The sequence below is a fragment of the Anthonomus grandis genome, chromosome 7 (assembly GCF_022605725.1).
Source record: "Anthonomus grandis grandis chromosome 7, icAntGran1.3, whole genome shotgun sequence".
In the NCBI taxonomy this organism is placed as follows: Eukaryota; Metazoa; Arthropoda; class Insecta; order Coleoptera; family Curculionidae; genus Anthonomus; species Anthonomus grandis.
The window spans coordinates 4,296,403-4,315,343 of record NC_065552.1 but is presented as its reverse complement, the minus strand read 5'-3'; the positions used below and the strand labels follow the sequence as shown (position 1 = coordinate 4,315,343).

Sequence of the window (18,941 nt, the reverse complement as noted above, 5' to 3'; positions counted from 1 at the left end):
GCTGCCAAGGCAGTTGTGCATATAGGTCTCCTGATAGCCCCGTCATGCCCCACCGGGGGTTACCAGAGCCCAACGACCTTAGAGAAGCCGATAAGGCTCTCTGGTCTGAATGACTTAAAGTCACTCGGTACACTGAAAGTGCTACCCAAGTATTTGAACCTTTTTCCCTTTGGCCTGTCCCAGACCAGGGAACTCAGTCCATCTTCGGTGGGTCCACATGCCCAGCAGACCCTTCATTGACGCGACCGCAACGCATTTGGCGATACCAACTATGGGTTCCGGCCCCATCGGCACATCCGCGGATCCCAGTCTGGCAAGAGAGTCCGCTTCCTCATTACGTGCATGGCCTGCGTGGCCAGGTACCCAGACGAGCACAGAGGACCCTGCAGCCAACCTGTACCAGTTTTTTCAGGACTTTTATGCACTCTAGTACAAGCTTGGAGCTTACCTTTGCGGCCGTGATAGCCTGAATGGCAGCTCTGTTGTCCGAGCATATTGATACGACTGTATTGCGGTGTCCGCAGCTTAGGATTTTCTGTCCGCATTTTAATATAGCGAATACTTTGGCCTGGCAAAGATTTATCAGGCTGTCAACTACAAGGCATCACAAGGTAGGGGACAATACTTCTTCCTGCGGGCAGCCCCTAGCCGCCAACGTTTCGACAATCTCGTTGTTGAGCTGGACAGATACATGACGTTTCGAGAGCATAGCCTCTATCCAGCTGACCAAACAGGGTTCTGAGCCGCGGCTCTCGAGTGCTTGGCAGATTAATGCGAAAGGGGTGTTGTCGAACGCCCCTTCAATGTCTAGAAACGCACCCAGACAGGCCTTGCTACTACCCAGAGCACCCTCCACCTTCTTAACGAGGTGGTGTAGGGCCAGGTCCGTGGATTTGTCCGCTTGATAGGCGTATTGGTGCACATGCAGTGGTTTGTTGATCAGGATGCTTTCCTTAAGGTACCGATCAATCAGCCTCTCCATCGCCTTCAGCATAAAGCCGGTAAGGCTGATAGGTCGTTAGGATTTGGGATCTGTAAAATCGCTTTTTCCGGGTTTTGGAATGAAGACGACTTTCACTTGACGCCATAACTTTGGGACGTAGCCCTGAGCAAGGGACGTCCTGAATAGTCTGACTATGTGTGAGGTTAGTACTTCTAACCGTTTTGCAAAAGGCATGGATATAATCCATCCATGCCCGGAGATTTGAAGGGGGAGGATGTCTTGATTGCTTATTTCACCCTCTCGTAGGTAATTATTCTTCTAGCAGTCTCGAACTCTAAGCGAATCGGAGCCCGAGAACAGCTAGGAGGATCGCGAGATGAGTTGGAGTCTGGGAAGTGAGTGCGCAGCATGACCTCCAGTGACTTCCGCTCATTCGTAGTAAAGCCGCCATCTGGAAGTGACAGCGATCCCACTTTAGAGTCCTTTGATTTTCAATATCTATATAATCACCCTTTGTAAGTTTAATATGCATGTTAAAATATTATTTATGCAAATGATACCGTGCTAATCTTTGTAGGTAACCCGTAAGCCAAATTTCAGTTAAAAAGAAGAATGAACAAGGTCAAACTCTTTTACGATTGCATTAAACTGACTTTAAATGAACACCAAACTACTCAACTCAATTTCAATAAACTAAAAATCGATTCCTTTAATATAGTTATTAAAAAAGTCAGCCAGACAAAGTATCTTGGGATAATTATTGACCAAAACCTGAAACTGGGACTAATACACGAATTATATATCCCCAAACTATATTCTTCATATTCTTTTTATTTAAACAATATAATTCCTACAGATCTACTCCGATTTATTAAAACTCGGTGTTTTAGAGATCTATATAATGTCGTTATTGTAATCAATATAGTTAAAAAAAAAATAACTTATACGTGGATATACTCAAAAAATGTCAAACTTTGCACGACGATTACGCAAAAATTATAAAATATTTCTTTATAATTTTAAAGGTTTATTTATGATCTTGTTTTTCTAAATCTAGTAACATTTGCCCGTAAGGTCGTATCTCTTACAGTTTCTAAGATATGGCATTTTTATAGGTCAACTTTAGGCTCAAAAATTGAGACCCGGAAAACAAAATATTCCGAGTTTTTGAGGGCGATTAGGGAAAAACTATTAAATATTTTTTCATAATTTTAACATTTTCGTTATAACTTCATTCTTTTAAGTCCAATTACACCCTTGCAAGGCTGTAGCTTTTGTAGTTTTCGAGAAATGGCAACTTTAAGGTGAAAAAAAGCATGTTTGGGAATTTTTTTTTAATGCGATAATTCCTATAGATTTCCATCATACTGGTGTTTCTTGGACCTACATAATGAGAGAATGTCATTAGTGCAGTTAGTTCAATTGAAAAAAAAACGAAATTAATCTATACCTGGATATACCCGAAAAATTAAAGATGTCAAACTTTGAACGAGGATTACGGAAAACCTATAAAATATTCCTTTATAATTTTAAAGGTTTATTTATAATCTTATCCTTCTAAATCTAGTAACATTATAGCTAAGGTAACTGTAAGAAATACCTTACAGTTTCTAAGATATGACAATTTTATAGGTCAACTTTAGGCTCAAAAATTGAGATCCGAAAAATAAAATATGAGTTTTTAAGAACGATTACGGGAAAACTATGAAATATTTCTTCATAATTTTAACGGTTTCTTTATGCTTTTATTCTTCCTAATTCAATGACATTATCCCAAGGCCGTGTCTCTTATACTATTGAAAATATGACATTTTTATAGGGCAATTGAGAGGTCAAAAATGAGACTCAAAAAATTACAAATTTCAAACTTTGAACATAATTTCAATGGTTCCTTTATATTCTAATTTTTCAAAATGAAATGACATAATTTATATAAAATGTATAGAAATAATTAATGCCTGAAGGAACCCGAGAAATTTAAAATGTCAAATTTTGGCCAACGATTACGAACCGACTATGAAATATTTCTTCATTATTTCAATGGCTTCTTTATGCTCTAATCCTTCTTAATCTAATGAAATTATCCTTAAAAGCATATCTCTCATAGTTTTCAAGATATGGCATTTTTATAGGGCAATTGCGAGGTCAAAAAACGAGACCCAAAAATTCGAAACTTGAAGGATGACGATTACGGAAAAATTGTAAAAAATTTGATATTCTCCTCTACCTCAATCCAATGATACAATCCGCCAAAGTCGTATCTTTTCTAGTTTTCTAAATATGGCATTTTTAGAGGCCAATTTTTGAACAAAAAATGGCATATTTGCGACTTTTTCAAGGTGCTGTAATTCTTACAGATCTTATTAAACATTGGTGTTTATAGGATCTATATGATGAGATAATGCGGTTAGTGTAGTTAGTTGAATTTAAAAAAAATTGCAAATAATCTATACCTAGAGATACCCTAAAACTTTCAAATGTCAAACTTTAGATGACGATTACGGGAATACTATGAAATATTTGTTTATAATTTTAAAGGTGGATTTCTGATGTTATCCTTGTAAATCTAATAACATTATATGCAAGGTTGTATCTCTTACAGTTTTTAAGATTGAGACTGGAAAAATAAAATATATCAAATTTTGGACGACAACTTCGAGAATGGCAATTTTAGGGTGAAAAATGGCATATTTGGGCACTTTTTTAAGTGCCATAATTCCTACAGATCTGTTTAGATCTCATCATACCATGGTGCTTATATATTGAGATAATGCCGTTAATGTAGTTAGATTAATTTAAAAGAATTATGAAAACATTCTATACCTGGAGATACAAATATCTTCGCGAATTACGAAAATATCGTGAAGAAGGCCGAAACATTATTTACTTGGACGAAACTTGGGTGGATAACGATTTGACGTTCAAGAAATGTTGGCAGAGCGATACGGTTACTGGTGTTTTAAAAAATATTAGTTCAACGGGTAAGCATACAATACAAAACATTGTGTATAAGTTACAGTCATATATTTTTCACGGGCAAGGACCCGTTGAATTTGAGAAATATATATATTTTAAATGCTATTTTAAGTCAGCTAATAATTGTTCATGCAGGTTCCGACAAGGGTTTTGTGGACAATGCATGTTTAATATTTAAAGCCGGATTAGCCACAGGTGATTACCATGGCCAAATGAATAGGGAAAATTTTACTAGATGGCTCACGGAAAAATTTCTCCCAAATATACCTGCCAATTCGGTAATAGTGTTAGACAATGCTCCTTATCATTCGGTGCAGGAGGATAAAACCCCAACAAAATCCTCTTTAAAAAGAGATATAATCGCCTGGAACTAAGAAAGGTAGCTATAACAACTTAATTAAGCCTTTTGAACTGATAAATTTTAAATATATAAATGTACCTACATAATATGTACATACACGGTGGGCTAATGAAAATTTTCCACCCCAGTTTTTTCAGATATTTTCTTTTAAAAAAAATTTTTGATGATCGTTTTTTGACTTCAGGCGAACAAATTTATTTGATATTTTCAATCCCTTAACTCTAAACCCCATGCGGGGGTGACTATCAACCCCAAAATCTTAAATAGGAAGGGGTGTCGAGTGATACCCTTACCATTTAAGATTTTGGGGTTGATAGTCACCCCTGCGTGGGGTTAAATTTAAGGGGTTAAAAATACCAAATAAATTTGTCCCTTACAGTCTAATATCGATTGTAAAAAAAAAATTTTTTTAAGAAAATGGCTGAAAAAAATGGGGTGGAATAAGTTTTACCCTGTATATTAATATGTATTACATATACTATATGTTAGACTTATACCAGACTTATATACTTTGACTTATACTAAGGTATAAGTCACGATGCAAGTGCCAGAAAATTTGATCTTTTCGATTTGGTTTTACGCCACAAACCACCTGGTGACCAAAAAAATTATATAGTAGATCGGATTATAAGGTCCCATGAGCATACTCCATTAAGAACACCGCCTTATTTATGCGAGTTAAACCCAATTGAATTAGCTTGGGCAAGATTCAAATATTTAATAAGGAGTCGCAATACTACTGGCAATTTAAACATTACAACCTTAAAGGAGGTTACTGAGGATGCTATATCCTCGATTTCCGAAAATGATTGGCAGAAATTTTGCCAGCACGACAGAACTGTGGAGGATAAATTCTGGGAAACTGACCAAATCATGGAAGAAATCGAGCCCCTTGTCATCACAATAGGAAATGAGGACACTAATGGCAGTAGTAGTGAAGACGAGAGTGAATACAAGGCTGAAGGTAAAGAAAACGAGCTCGCTTATTTCACCAGTGAAAATAAAAACATGTTTAAGTGAAGTGTCTGAGACTGAAATTAGGTAAGTTATTTACCTTATATTTTTCTCAAATTACCTTACTTTTTCGGAAATACCAAAAAGAGTGAAAATTTCGCATAAAAAAACATAAAAATTCCCGTTCCTAGCTTAACCGAACTTTTATCATTGCCAAAAAGCTTATGCTGTTCGTTTTTTATAATCTATACCAGGTGGCTCATTTTAGTCGACGTTTGACTTTTGTTTTGTTTTTTTTTAATGACCTTTAAAATACACGTACTATTGCAGTGACGGGGCCCCCTGTGACCTTAGCAACTTTTGTTTAAACTTTGTTTTTAAATTCGGCTTAGCAACAGAGATATTTGCGTGCGACCCTGTATACAGGGTATTCCACAATCAACGTCATAGGCTATAACTTTTTTATTTTTAGGTATATTTTTTTTTTAAATATATTTTTAATAGCTATAGGATCACTACCCAAAATTACTTAAAAAAACTACCCCCGACAAATTCATTTTTGGGGGATGTATTTGTTGGGGGTTGTTTTTTAAGTAATTTTGGGTAGTGGTCCTATAGCTATTAATTTTTTTTTTTAATTTTTATAGTTAAAAATAAAAAAGTTATAGCCTGTGACGTTGATTGTGGGACACCCTGTATACCAAAAAAAAAGAACTTATTTCTAAAACCATAAAACATACAAATGAATAATTAATTAGGAAAATTTATTTTGATAAATTTTAAAATTATTTTCCCTAAATCTAATTTAAATAGTTTCACATAATACCACACGCCACTGTCCATTTTATGAATGAAGTCAGCCATGTTGTCTCCACTACTGCATTCCCCTTACCTTAGGCCGAAGTGTTTCAGATCCGTCTGCCACACTGTAATTCCTACAGATCTGTTTAGATCCCATCATACCATGGTGCTTATATACTGAGATATTGCCGGTAATGTAGTTAGATCAATTTAAAAGAATTATGAAAACATTCTATACCTGGAGATATCCGAAAAATGTCAAACTTTGGCCGACGATTATGGACAAACTATAAAATATTTCTTCATAATTTTAACGGTTTCTTTATGCTTTTATTCTTCTTAATTTAATGACAATATCCCAAGATCATATCTTTTATAGTTTTCAAAATATGGCATTTTTATAGGGCAATTGCAAGGTCAAAAATTGAGACCCGAAAAATTGAAAATATCAAGCTTTGAACAACGCTTACGGGAAAATTGTGAAATATTTTTTCATAATTTCAATGGTTTCTTTATACTCTTAATTCTTCTAAATCAAATGAAATATATGGAAATAATTTGTGCTTAAAGGAACCCGAGAAATTTAAAATGTCAAATTTTAGCCAACGATTACGAACAGACTATGAAATATTTCGTCATAATTTCAATGGCTTCTTGCTCTAATCCTTCTTAATCTAGTGAAATTATCCACAAGATTATATCTCCCATAGTTTTCAAGATATGGCATTTATATAGGGCAATTGCGAGGTCAAAAAACGAGACCCAAAAAATTCGAAACTTTGGATGACGATTACGGAAAAATTATGAAATATTTTTTTTTTTATAATTTTAAAGGTTTCTTAATATTCTTTCTGATCCACCTCAATCCAATGATACAATCCGCAAATCCGTAATTTTTCTAGTTTTCAAAATATACCATTTTTGGAAGCCAATTTTTGAACAAAAAATTTATGAAAAATGAAATTTTCAGTGCTGTAATTCTTACAGATATACGTAGATCTTATTAAACATTGGTGTTTTTAAGATCTGTATGATGAGATAATGCGGTTAGTCTAGTTAGTTCAATTAAAAAAAAAGAATATAATCTATACCTGGAGATACCCGAAAAATGTCAAACTTTGGATGACCATTTCGAGCAAATTATAAAATATTTCTTCATAAGTTCAACGGCATTTTTATAAGTCAATAATAATATTATTGCTCTACCACATTTACAGTATTGTTCAACGTTATTATTCAACCTACCACAATACAAAATAAATCAAATGGAGAACATCCGAAACAGAACGTATATGCTAAGGTAATGGCGTTAGTGTAGTTAGTTAAATTAAAAAAAAACTTTCCATGGAAATCCTTTCCTAGAGAGACTCAGAAAATTTAATGTTAAACTTTGGAAGACAATTACGAGAAAATTATAAAATACTTCTTCATTATTTCAACGCTTTATTTATACTCTTATCGTTCTAAATCTAATGAATTGATTCGCAAAGTCGTAGCTTTTATAGCTTTCGAGATATGGCATATTCGTAGGCCGTATTTGAAAATTGAGACGAGTGTATAAATTACTGCCTGAAATAAATTATTTTTCCCAGAATATTATCAAAATTAATTCCTAAAGTTTTTCCATTGTAGTTAAAAAAAACACTTAATTGTTTCGAACGTAAACTACTTCGAGGCGTACAAAAATACCCGAACAAAGAAAACTTGGAAAACTCGATCCAAGAACAAGGAGCGAGTTTTTTTTCCCATTATACTCGGCATACTCTGGGGAAAGTTTTTACCGATTTTTCATCAATTTTCTGCGGCAAACACCGGCTCTACTTTGTAAGGCCTCCTATAACTTTGATTTTTAACGGTTACCACTGAAAACTTCCAATCGAAGACATGAGGTTTTCACCGGTTAAAAGTTACATGGAAAACATATTGTGTGTGAAGCTAGCGTGCGATTGATATCCAGCAACCAAAATCGAAAACGCAGCATATGTCGGTTGCCAGCGACCAATTTATAGTCCGCGCTCCCTGTTATTTAATCTGATGTCCTGAGATTCCCAAGGGATTTTAATAATTGTTTGTCCAGATATTAACAATGAATACCTAAATCGACTTTGACGATGGTCTCAAACCTCTACAATCTAAGGTTTTGTTGTGAAAATTAATTAAAAAGTCAAATGTTAAAGAAATGAAAAAGGCTCTAACTCCCAAAATTCCCAAAGGATTTGAATAAAATTTTTTTCTATAAAAGATAATAATATCTTAATTATAAAAAAAATAATTAAGATAAATATCTTAATTGATTTTAGATAGTTGCAAACCTCTACAAACGAAAGTTTGTTGGTAAAAAATTATTAAATTGTTGGATGTATTAAAAAAACTTAATGGCTTTAACTTCCAAAACTCCCAAAGGATTCAAATCAAATTTTTTAATGAAATTAATAATAAATATCTAAGTCGATTTTAGATGGTTGTAAATCTCTACAAACGAAAGATTTTGGTAAAAAATTATTGAAGTGTACAAGTGACATATGCTGCGTTCTCGATTTTGGTTGCTGGATATCGATCGGACGCTAGCTTCACACACGTGTGGAAAACCTACCATAAGAACTTACCCTTATGGTCCTCATATGTTCCTTCTTCGCTGCCCTGGACCCACAAAACTTCCTTCTCAACCACTGTATAATATACCAACCACTCTTGGGTGTCGGTATAATGTTAAACGGTGGTGGTACAGTACCGCCCTCTTCAAAATAACTGATCCACAATTTACTCCTGGCGAATTTCCATTCTGTATCCGCTCGTTCCTAAAGAAAACCCTCTTAAGTTTCACTCTTATCTTAAATAAATTTAAATTCTCTTACCGAAATTAGTTGATACGAGTGATTCATCATGGCGATCAGCAGGTTGAGGAGGACAACAATGTTGATCACTGAGTAGGTGCCGAACATCAACATGCCCCAAAACCGGGTGAAAATTTTGATTTCGTTCAGGTCGAAACTGTCCAGGTCTATTAGGCCGAAGACGGCCCAGAAGAGGGTCTGTACGGTTTCAAACAGGCTACAACCGATTTTTCACGTTTACTAGGTTATAATGAATATAATTTTTAAGTTCATAGATGGTAAGTATAAAAACCTGCAAGGTCCTGCCCTGATGAAGACACATTAGTGCTGAAACGTTGTCAAAAAACTGTTTATCGAAATTATTCTTTCTTCAAATTAATTGGTACAAGATACAGGTAGACAGTAACAAAATCAAATGCACAGGTAACTGTAATTGTTAAAAATCTAGAATTATAGGAAATTATAATGTCAGTATAAAGGAAAATAGGAGTTAAGTAGAAAATTTTATGTTCATATCGCTCTCTAAAATACAGGGTGTTCCGTTGATCATGTTACAAACTTCTAGGGCAGATAGAAAACGTCAAAAGGAAAACAAAAGTTCATATAAACATGGTCCGGAAAAGCTTCCTCAGGAAGCTAGAGCTCTTTGAAAATAACCTTTAAAAACTAGTTTTTTTAATAGCTCCGGAACTACTTTAGCTACCGCAACCAATTTTGGGAGGTAAATTATTGTTAGTACGTTTATTCTTTTGAACCTACTAAATAAAAAAAATGTTTACCAGGGGCTTCAGGATCAGGGGGGTATATGGTAAATTTAGGCCCATTTCTTTAAAACTTTAAATTTCTAGCACTTTCTTTAGAGCACTCAGTACCATAAAATTACAGACACATGAGGCTGTAAGGACTATAAAGTTCTATAAAGACTATAACAGTTTTACCCATCTCGCTTTAATAAATAGGAAACCTCGGCAAATAATAAAACGAAGAAAATATTACTAAAAATGTGTTAACAATAATGCATGTGAGAAAAGTGCATAAATACAAATTACATAAAAAAACATTTGAAATTTGTATACAAAATTAACATTTAATAAATATTAAATAATCTAGATACAAAAAACCCAAACTCTTACTTTGAAAACCTCCTCCATATGGTACAAGCGTTTGAATCGTTCTCCGGTAAATTGGACCCTCCCGAAGCGTCATCCGGGTCTTTACATTTACCCTTCTCGGCGCTTGCGTAGTACCATAAAAGCTGATTAAGACCTTTAATGAAAAAAACATTGTTATAAAAAAAACAGCTTATAGCCTAAACTTACCACACGAAAAAGCGAAAAGCACCAGGACGTATAAGAAGAAAAATTTCATGATATCCATCACCATTCTCGATAAGGAGACTTGAAGGGGTCCTAGGTGAGGGTTCACCGAGAATATGTAGACTAGTTTTAAGGAACTGAAATAGTGAGAATAGTGACAATGAGGGAATTAAATTGTCTAAAAAGTGGGTGTAATCATATTGCGTTATTGCTGCTGTACATGGCTGGCAACTCTCTTGATTATATTTCATTCAAAAGTAAAGTTAAAAAAAGAACAACTCAGGGGGAGTAAGAAAACTAATTGCCGCACTCAAGACCTTAGTTTGCTCCTCGTGTATACTATAATCCCTAACGAGTGAATTAATTACAAAATTAATTGTATATTTTTTATGCAATAATCCCTTACTCTCATTACTATCCAAACGCTATAGTAATTTGCCGTGCAATATTCGTCGGAATAACCGGATTTTCATGAGGCCACAATATGGATCCATCCAGATGGAATCAGGAAATGAATGGAATGCTCCGCGTTGCTTAATTTCTGCGAAATTCAGTTTATTGTTCTCGTTATATCGTCATTTTTTTGCTGAAGCTCAAGTTTAAATGAATGGGAAAAGCGGCTGGGTTAAATTTTGTTGTTGGTTTTAACTGCATTCTATTTGAGTCTAAATTTAGATCTTGAAACTCCGTGATGTTTCGCCTAATTTTTCATTGATTTGCATAGAAACTAGATTATAAGAACGGGGCTTTAATGCCAAATAAAAAGTGTCTTTATAAACATTTTTAAAAACTAGATAATTTTAGAGATAAGGCAATTTTGGAGAATCTATCTATCAGTGGAAGTTCGCGATAATTTCCGAAAATTGCGATTGATATTAATAATTTTTTTTATAGAAATTCAAAAGACATCAAAGATATGAGCAGTTATGGCAGTTTTGGTCAAGGCATTTTTTTACAAATTTTTTTAACAAATTTTCATTATTCTTGAGAATATTTTCATGAAATAATGGGTATAATCTTAAAGGGTTCTAGTCAAAGAAAGTACGTTTCTTGCCCAACATTTTCATATACAAAAAACACATTCTTAAAAGGGTTCTAGTCAAAGAAAGTACGTTTCTTGCCCAACATTTTCGTATACGAAAAACACATTCTTAAAAGGGTTCTAGTCAAAGAAAGTACGTTTCTTGCCCAACATTTTCATATACAAAAAACACATTCTTAAAAGGGTTCTAGTCAAAGAAAGTACGTTTCTTGCCCAACATTTTCATATACGAACATTTCTTGTACCTCAAAAACTTCCTGAGTTGAAGGTATTTTTATCCAGCAAGGTTCAAGAGCTACTAATTTAGTAATTTTAGGTCGTTCTTAAACAACGACCTAATTTAACTGGCCGTTTATTAATGAATCGAGTTTAAATACAAATAAATCCAAATTTTTGTCTTTACTAAGAAAATCGAAAATAGTCGAGTAAACTTTAATTGAATTCGTGAATTCGGCACTACTATTAATGAGTAGAAAAATAATTAACCTATTTCAATTATTAATGAAATGTTTAATTATTAATGAAAAATAAAATAAAATGCTGTACAATGCAATTGCTTTACCCGATTTAAAGTTTTGTTCGTCATTATTGTTTAACTTATCACAATATAAAATAAGACAAGTTGAAGTCAATCAAAATAGAGCTATGAGAATTATTCTCAAATGTAATCGCTATACTCCTATTTCATCAATGTTAAGTGTTGATACGGTTCAGCTAAATAAAAAGATGTTCGGCAACGCCGGAGAGATGGTGGCGCTGGCGGTTAACTGTACATGCCGCGGTGACGAGGTCACTCGGCATCGAGACCCTGATGAGCGAGGGTGATGCGCTAAAAGTTTTTAATTTTGGTTGTACGAATAAAAAGTTTGAGTTTGACCGGTGTGTTTTTGTAATTGTGATTCCTCTGACGACCCAGAACGAGATAAAGCTCAGCTTGAGCTGTTTCATTGGCACCCAACTAGAGGCCTGAGGTTTACAGTTACCAATTGCTTAATAACCGGTAAGCTCTTTCCAATTTCTTGGCGTGCTGTTGCTAGGCGGATCATTAAATAATTTGCTGTTAGCCGACGAAAAACACGTCTTATGGGTGTTTAGTTAATCGCATGTGGTACGTTGTCTACGTTTTGGTACAGTTCAACATGTTTGGATGTCTTCAAGGACAATAGACTATTTTACGAGGATCTACCTAGTTTCTATTAAAATAAAGGTTATTAAAATAATAGAATCCTCACGGAACTATTTTTTTTTGTGCTTTAGAATATTTTAATGAATATTCGGAGTGTTTAATATTTATCACAAAGTTGGTTTTTTGTAGAAATCTACCCTTATTCTAGATTAATGTTTAAGTTTGATAAGGTAGAGTTTGTAGTTTGGTAGTATTTTGTCGAGTAACTTTAATAGTGTAGACAGTTTTTGTTTGTTGGTGGTCTTACTTTGTAAAAAAAAAAAAAAAAGGAAGCTAAAATGCCACCTAAAAGAAAAAGTAAAAATAGGAATCAAATGTCGGATTTTGTTTATGATTCGGATAATGATAATGCGGAGGGTTCGCAAACAAATAGTGTTACCGCACACGAAAACATAACTCAGTCTAATGATTTCAATATGGTGCTAAATAAATTAATGTCTGAAATGAGTATGTTAAAACAGGCTGTAACCGATCTATCTATCAAGCAAAATCAAAATAGTGGGGAGAAAAATGAGGCCGCGAGTGTAAGTTTACCGGTGGCCGGAGCGATAGTTCAAGAGGGCTTAACAATAAATAGGCAAAATGCTTGTTTGGGGGATAGATCCTATATTTTAAATTTTAAGGAATTGGGGGGTAATAATTTATATTTTTCTCCTGCGGGAAAAATGAACCCTAAAGCCTTTTTAAATAAGGTTTATAAAATTTTTGACGAGGCCGGCGTGCCAGATAGACATAGATTGGGCTTGGTATTGCCGTGTTTAAAAGGCACAGCAGCTGATTGGGCAGCTATAAAAGAAAGTAGTTTTCATAATTTTCAGGATTTTGAGGTGGCGTTTTTAAACAGATTTTGGGGGGTGGACAAACAGAGAGATTTATTTTTGGAAATAAGCTACGGGAGATTTGAATCTGGCAATCGCGCGGACTACTTTTCGAATCTTTTTAACCAGGCGGGTTTCTTATCGTCACCAATTCCCGAATCTAAATTAATATCGTTTTTGAGCAGGCATTTTCCGCCTGACGTTCAGCGGGGTATTGTAACCAGGGGGCTGAGGACGTTCGATGAGGTCGATGAGTACCTGCGAGACATCGACGCAACATACGCTTACCCAACAGAGGGTAACGCTGTTAATGTTAATAGACGAAGTGTGCAGACTCGTGGGGATCGTGTAATGGGACCGACCCAAACTTCAGATAATAGCGGACCGGGGAATCGTGGCAACACGGGGCCAAACAATAATACTTGGCGGCGAACACAGGGTTCGAGCGCTAATGGGCAAACGTCGGAGCCGGTCGACAGAAATGATGCGCGGGTCGATAGGCAAAATATGAGAGCTATGGAAATGACGCGTTTTAACGAAGATTTCGATTTTTTCAGCGAAACGGAAAGCGAGAATGAGGGTGAATTTGAGGCCTGTAAACCATCAATTAAATCGCCGGTTATCAAGGCTGTGGTCGGAGAAAAAGGCGTTGAAGTTTTAATAGACAGTGGCAGCGAAATTACTGCTATCTCTGAGGATTTTTTTAAATCCATTGCGAATAAGTCTAGAATGTCAGTTTTACCGGTTACGAATGTGGCTATTACGGTTGCGATTGGCGGAAAACAACAAAGGGTTAGAACGCAAGGGCTTATTAATTTATATATCCCTGATGCGAAAGTTTACCTAGATGTTAAATGTTTGGTAGTACCGGGATTGAATCGAGATATATTATTTGGGTTCGATTGGCTCTTGGAATTTAAGGCTAATATTGACTTTAATAAATCCATAATTGCTTTTTTTGTAAATGAGAACGAGTATGTAGTTAAGTATAGTCAACATATGACAAGCTGTTTAGAGGAGCGTTGTCTTAATTTATGCACTAGCGCAGGGGCTGTTTCGGTGATACAGCCGGGTAATATTAGTGCTTACAAACACAAATATAATGAAAGTGATATTCGCGCGGCCGTCGATATTATTAATGCATCCGAATTAGATAAAATTCACTTGTTTGATCTTTTACGCCGCTTTGAGTCTATATTTTCAGAATGTCCGGGACATATAAGATCTTACCAACACGAAATAATAATGACCAATGATAGTCCTTTTCATTGTGCTACGTATCCTATTCCATTTGCATATCGGGACGAAGTCAAGTCTCAGATTGAGGAAATGCTTCAGTGGGGTATTATTTCAAGAGAGAAAACAAATTATATTTCGCCATTAGTGACGGTTCGAAAGAAAGACGGTAGCATACGCATATGTTTAGATGCTCGTATGTTAAACAGCCGTATGGAGCCGGATTTTATAAATCCGCCTAATCCAAATGAATTATTTTTTCATTTTAAGACAGGCATGGTAATAAGTACCATTGACCTAACATCCGCGTACTGGCAAATTGAAATTAAACCGGAGCATAGAAAATACATAGGTTTCATTTATGAAAATGACTCTTATACTTTTAAGAGACTTCCTTTTGGGTTGTCAACTTCGATGGCTAGTTTGATACGGTGTTTAAAAAATGTTTTACCATCGGATACGCGGGATTTTACAGTAATTTATGTAGACGACCTATTCGTATTTTCGGAAAATATAAGTGATCATTTCAGTCATTTGGAGCGACTTTTTACTTATTTTCAATCAGAAGGTGTTACGGTCAAACTAAGGAAGTGTCAATTTCTTAGCGAGAAGGTTAAGTTCCTTGGGCATATAATCTCGAGTAAGGGGATAGAAATGGATCCGGAACGCATACAGGCCATTAAAAACTTTCCTGCACCACGCAACATTCGGGAGCTTCGTGGATTTTTAGGGTTAATTAATTACGAGCAAAGGTTTTGCCGCAAATACTCGGATTTGACATTACCATTATTGAAACTATTAAAAAAAAATGAGAAATGGTCTTGGGAAGAGGAAGAAAAAGAAGCCTTTAAGACCATTAAGGACCGGTTTCTCAGGGCTACCTTGGTGGTACATCCTGATTTTAAAAAAAGATTTTTTGTACAATGTGATAGTTCGAATTATGCTGTGGGGGGTTGCCTTTTTCAGAAATCTTTGGAAGAAGAAAGGGAAGTTATAAGTTATACCTCTACCACTCTTAAAGGAAGTCAGATACGGTATACTACAACGGAAAAGGAATTGCTAGCATTGGTGCATTGCCTTAGGCAGTGGCGTACCCTTTTATTAGGGCAGGCATTAACGGTAATAACCGATCATAAATCGCTATGTTTCTTAATGACGTGTAAATTAAAATCGGCTAGGTTGACTAGATGGACACTTCTTATACAAGAATTTGATTTTAAAGTAGAACATTGTCCGGGGGTTGAAAATAAGGTTGCCGATATTTTATCAAGAAATCCCCCTAATAAAAGTTTATTCTTGACCCCAGAAAAATCTTCGAACCTACACATTATGTTGATAGGTTTATCAGAATCTTACGATAATTTAAAACAAAATTTAAAATCTCTGCGGGCTGATCAATTAGAGGAGGCTTGGATACGACAAAAAATTAACTTTTTAGAGCAGCTTAATAGAGATCCGCGAATTTTTTCAGGAAAAGAGTATCGGATCTTTTCATGGTTTCGAGAATATAAGGGTTTGCTTTTTAAGAGGGGAGACCATCTGAATCCGGGGTACAAATTATGTGTTCCTAAGAATCAAGTTAGAGATCTGATTTTAGCGCATCATATCGGAAACGGGCATTTCGGGCGAATGAAAACATACGCTCAAATGAAAGAAATTTTTTACTGGCCAAAAATGCAACGGCATATCGGTCAAATTGTATCTACTTGTGACCTTTGTCAAAAGGCAAAATGTTCTAAGCTAAGTAGGGGTGAATTACATACCGTCATTGTAGAGAATCCAGGTGACTTGGTATGTACAGATTTAATAGGTCCATTACCAGTGTCGCGAGGTGGGGTAACTCAACTACTGGTTTTGGTAGACGCTTTCTCAAAATTCGTTAAGTTGTATGCCTTAAAACGTGCTACTGCTAAGGCTATCATAAATAGAGTGTTACTGGACTATATACCAAAAGTTCAGAAACCAAAGTGCATTTTAAGTGATAACGGGACCCAATTCACCGGGAACTTATGGAGGAATAAATTAGCCGAAAAAAGTATCCGGGTTAAACATACCTCCGTTTATTTTCCCGAGGGAAATATGACGGAGCGATATAATAGAGAAATTGGCCGACTACTGCGTTCTTATTGTTTTGATAAACATACTAAGTGGGCGTGTCTTCTCGAATTCATTGAAGGCTGTTTAAACTCTGCGGTTAGTGAAGTTACCGGGTTTACACCGATGTTTCTGCAATTTGGAGAAAACTCCGCAGCGGCCTATAGAAAAATTTATATCATTTCCACGTGAAGATAATATGGGGTTAGATTTGGAAAGTGTAGTAATACTTGTTCGCGAGAGGTTGCGCACCCGAGCTGAACGTCGCGTGGAAAAGGTTAATAAAAAATTAAATCCTACGGTTTTTCAAGTTGGTGATAAGGTGCTGGTTAGATCTCATGCCCAGTCATCTGCCGATGATCGAACCATTAAAAAATTCTTCCTGTTGTTTACCGGCCCCTTTTATGTTTTGAAGCACAACGGTCCTAACTCGTATGTCATTGGTGATTCTATGGGTAGGGAACATTCATGTCAAAATATTATTAACCTCAAGCGTTATAAAGATGTAGAAGGCTTAACCAATTAGTTTGTAATAAATATTTTCCTATTAGTTGTAAGGTTATTTGTACGTGAAATTTTGTAATCAATGTTAGTTTCTAAGTTGCTTTTGTTAAAACGTCTGATAGAATTAAATCTGTTCATATGACTTAGATTTAATTGGGGGGTCATGATACGGTTCAGCTAAATAAAAAGATGTTCGGCAACGCCGGAGAGATGGTGGCGCTGGCGGTTAACTGTACATGCCGCGGTGACGAGGTCACTCGGCATCGAGACCCTGATGAGCGAGGGTGATGCGCTAAAAGTTTTTAATTTTGGTTGTACGAATAAAAAGTTTGAGTTTGACCGGTGTGTTTTTGTAATTGTGATTCCTCTGACGACCCAGAACGAGATAAAGCTCAGCTTGAGCTGTTTCAGTGTATTAGAAATGTATTCTGTGACTCAAAGAATTATGCTTAGTGTATATGCGTTTATTTTTAAAGTCAAATAACGTTTAACAAATATTAAGAATCCAAGAAATAGTCCATCTTTTCTCAAAAAGACCGGCTCAAGGTTAGGATAGGTCTCAAATTTATTAGTCAAAGGATTACACGTGTTTTGGCAACACTAGGCATCATCAGATCCACTTGCGTATTCACTAAAAGAAAGAACGAAAGAAAGAAACAGAGAACAATACTACATGATACAAGTCAAAGTAAAAATAATAATTAGTTAATAGTTTATACAGGATGTTTCAGAACTATGGGATCAAACTTCTAGGGGTTGTTCAGTGCAACAGTAGAATCCATTTGAGTATAGGAACCCATGTCCGGAAATGTGTCACTACGCCACTACGGCCCTAAGACGCGTTTAAATTTAGAAAAAATATTAATTACCTAAATAGGATCTGATGTATTTATTTTTACCTTTTGTATATGATACCATCACAACAATTGTTCAAAATGTCTTCCTCCAACCTCAATACACCAATTTAAACGCCGCACATGATTTCGGCGGACTACACTAAAAATTTGATCCTCGTTTTGAATGAATTCAAATGCTGCTGTTATTCATCCAATTAAGTCTAGCTCTGATTCTACTAAAGTTTCGTGGACTAAAGACTTTACATGTGCCCACAAGAAAAAATCGAGCGACGTTAAATCGGGTGACCTAGGAGGCCAAGGAACTGCTCCACCTCTGGCAATCCAACGGTGCCCAAACCGCTGAGCCAAATACTCGCGTACGTGTACAGCAAAGTGAGCCGGCGCTCCATCATGCTGAAACCACATTTGCTGTCTAACGTTTAGTGGAACATTTTCAAGGAGTTCTGGGAGAACTTCCTCCAAGAAACGCAGATAAATAGGTCCTGTTAACCGTTCCGGTAGAAGGTATGGCCCAATTAAATAATCATTAACAATGCCTGCCCATACGTTGACAGACCAACGATTCTGATGTTTTCTTGGAAAAATTGCATAATAATTTTCTTCGTCTCAAACATGGCTATTCCTACTATTAAAAATACCGTCTCTTGTGAAAGAGGCTTCATCGGTCCACAAAACATATCGTTAAAAAATTTGGTTGTGCAATGATGTGATCCAGAATTGCCGTGCCAAGGCAAAAGAATGTACTCGCAAAAAGCAAGTTTTGAGAAATGAAAGTTTTTGCTTATTTTTTGTGCCCTGCGGTTATTAGTTGACGTATCTTTATAAAAATTTGCGAACCTATGTTTTTTTACCATACCTTTTAGACTATACTAAAATAAAGCTCTATAAATATCAATTTAACGCAGTTATGTCGCTTAGATTCTTTTGCCTTGGTAATTATTTTTAAATACATACCTAATTTTAAAAAATGGCAAAATAATGTATTGGCTTGTACATCATTTTGACATGGTTTAACATGC

General features: G+C 35.6%; 1 protein-coding gene across 3 annotated transcripts in view; it reads right to left on the bottom strand.

Moving 5' to 3' along the window:
* Positions 1–18,941, bottom strand: part of LOC126738661 (transient receptor potential-gamma protein) — a 298,445-nt gene that overhangs the window by 25,408 nt on the left and 254,096 nt on the right. For all 3 annotated transcript variants that reach the window (XM_050444089.1, XM_050444091.1, XM_050444090.1), the window contains exons 13-16: positions 10,189–10,322; positions 10,003–10,135; positions 8,891–9,086; positions 8,642–8,833 (exon numbers count right to left, since the gene is read on the bottom strand). In XM_050444089.1, coding sequence (XP_050300046.1) covers positions 8,642–8,833; positions 8,891–9,086; positions 10,003–10,135; positions 10,189–10,322 — 655 coding nt within the window. The remainder of the gene's footprint in view (positions 1–8,641; positions 8,834–8,890; positions 9,087–10,002; positions 10,136–10,188; positions 10,323–18,941) is intronic.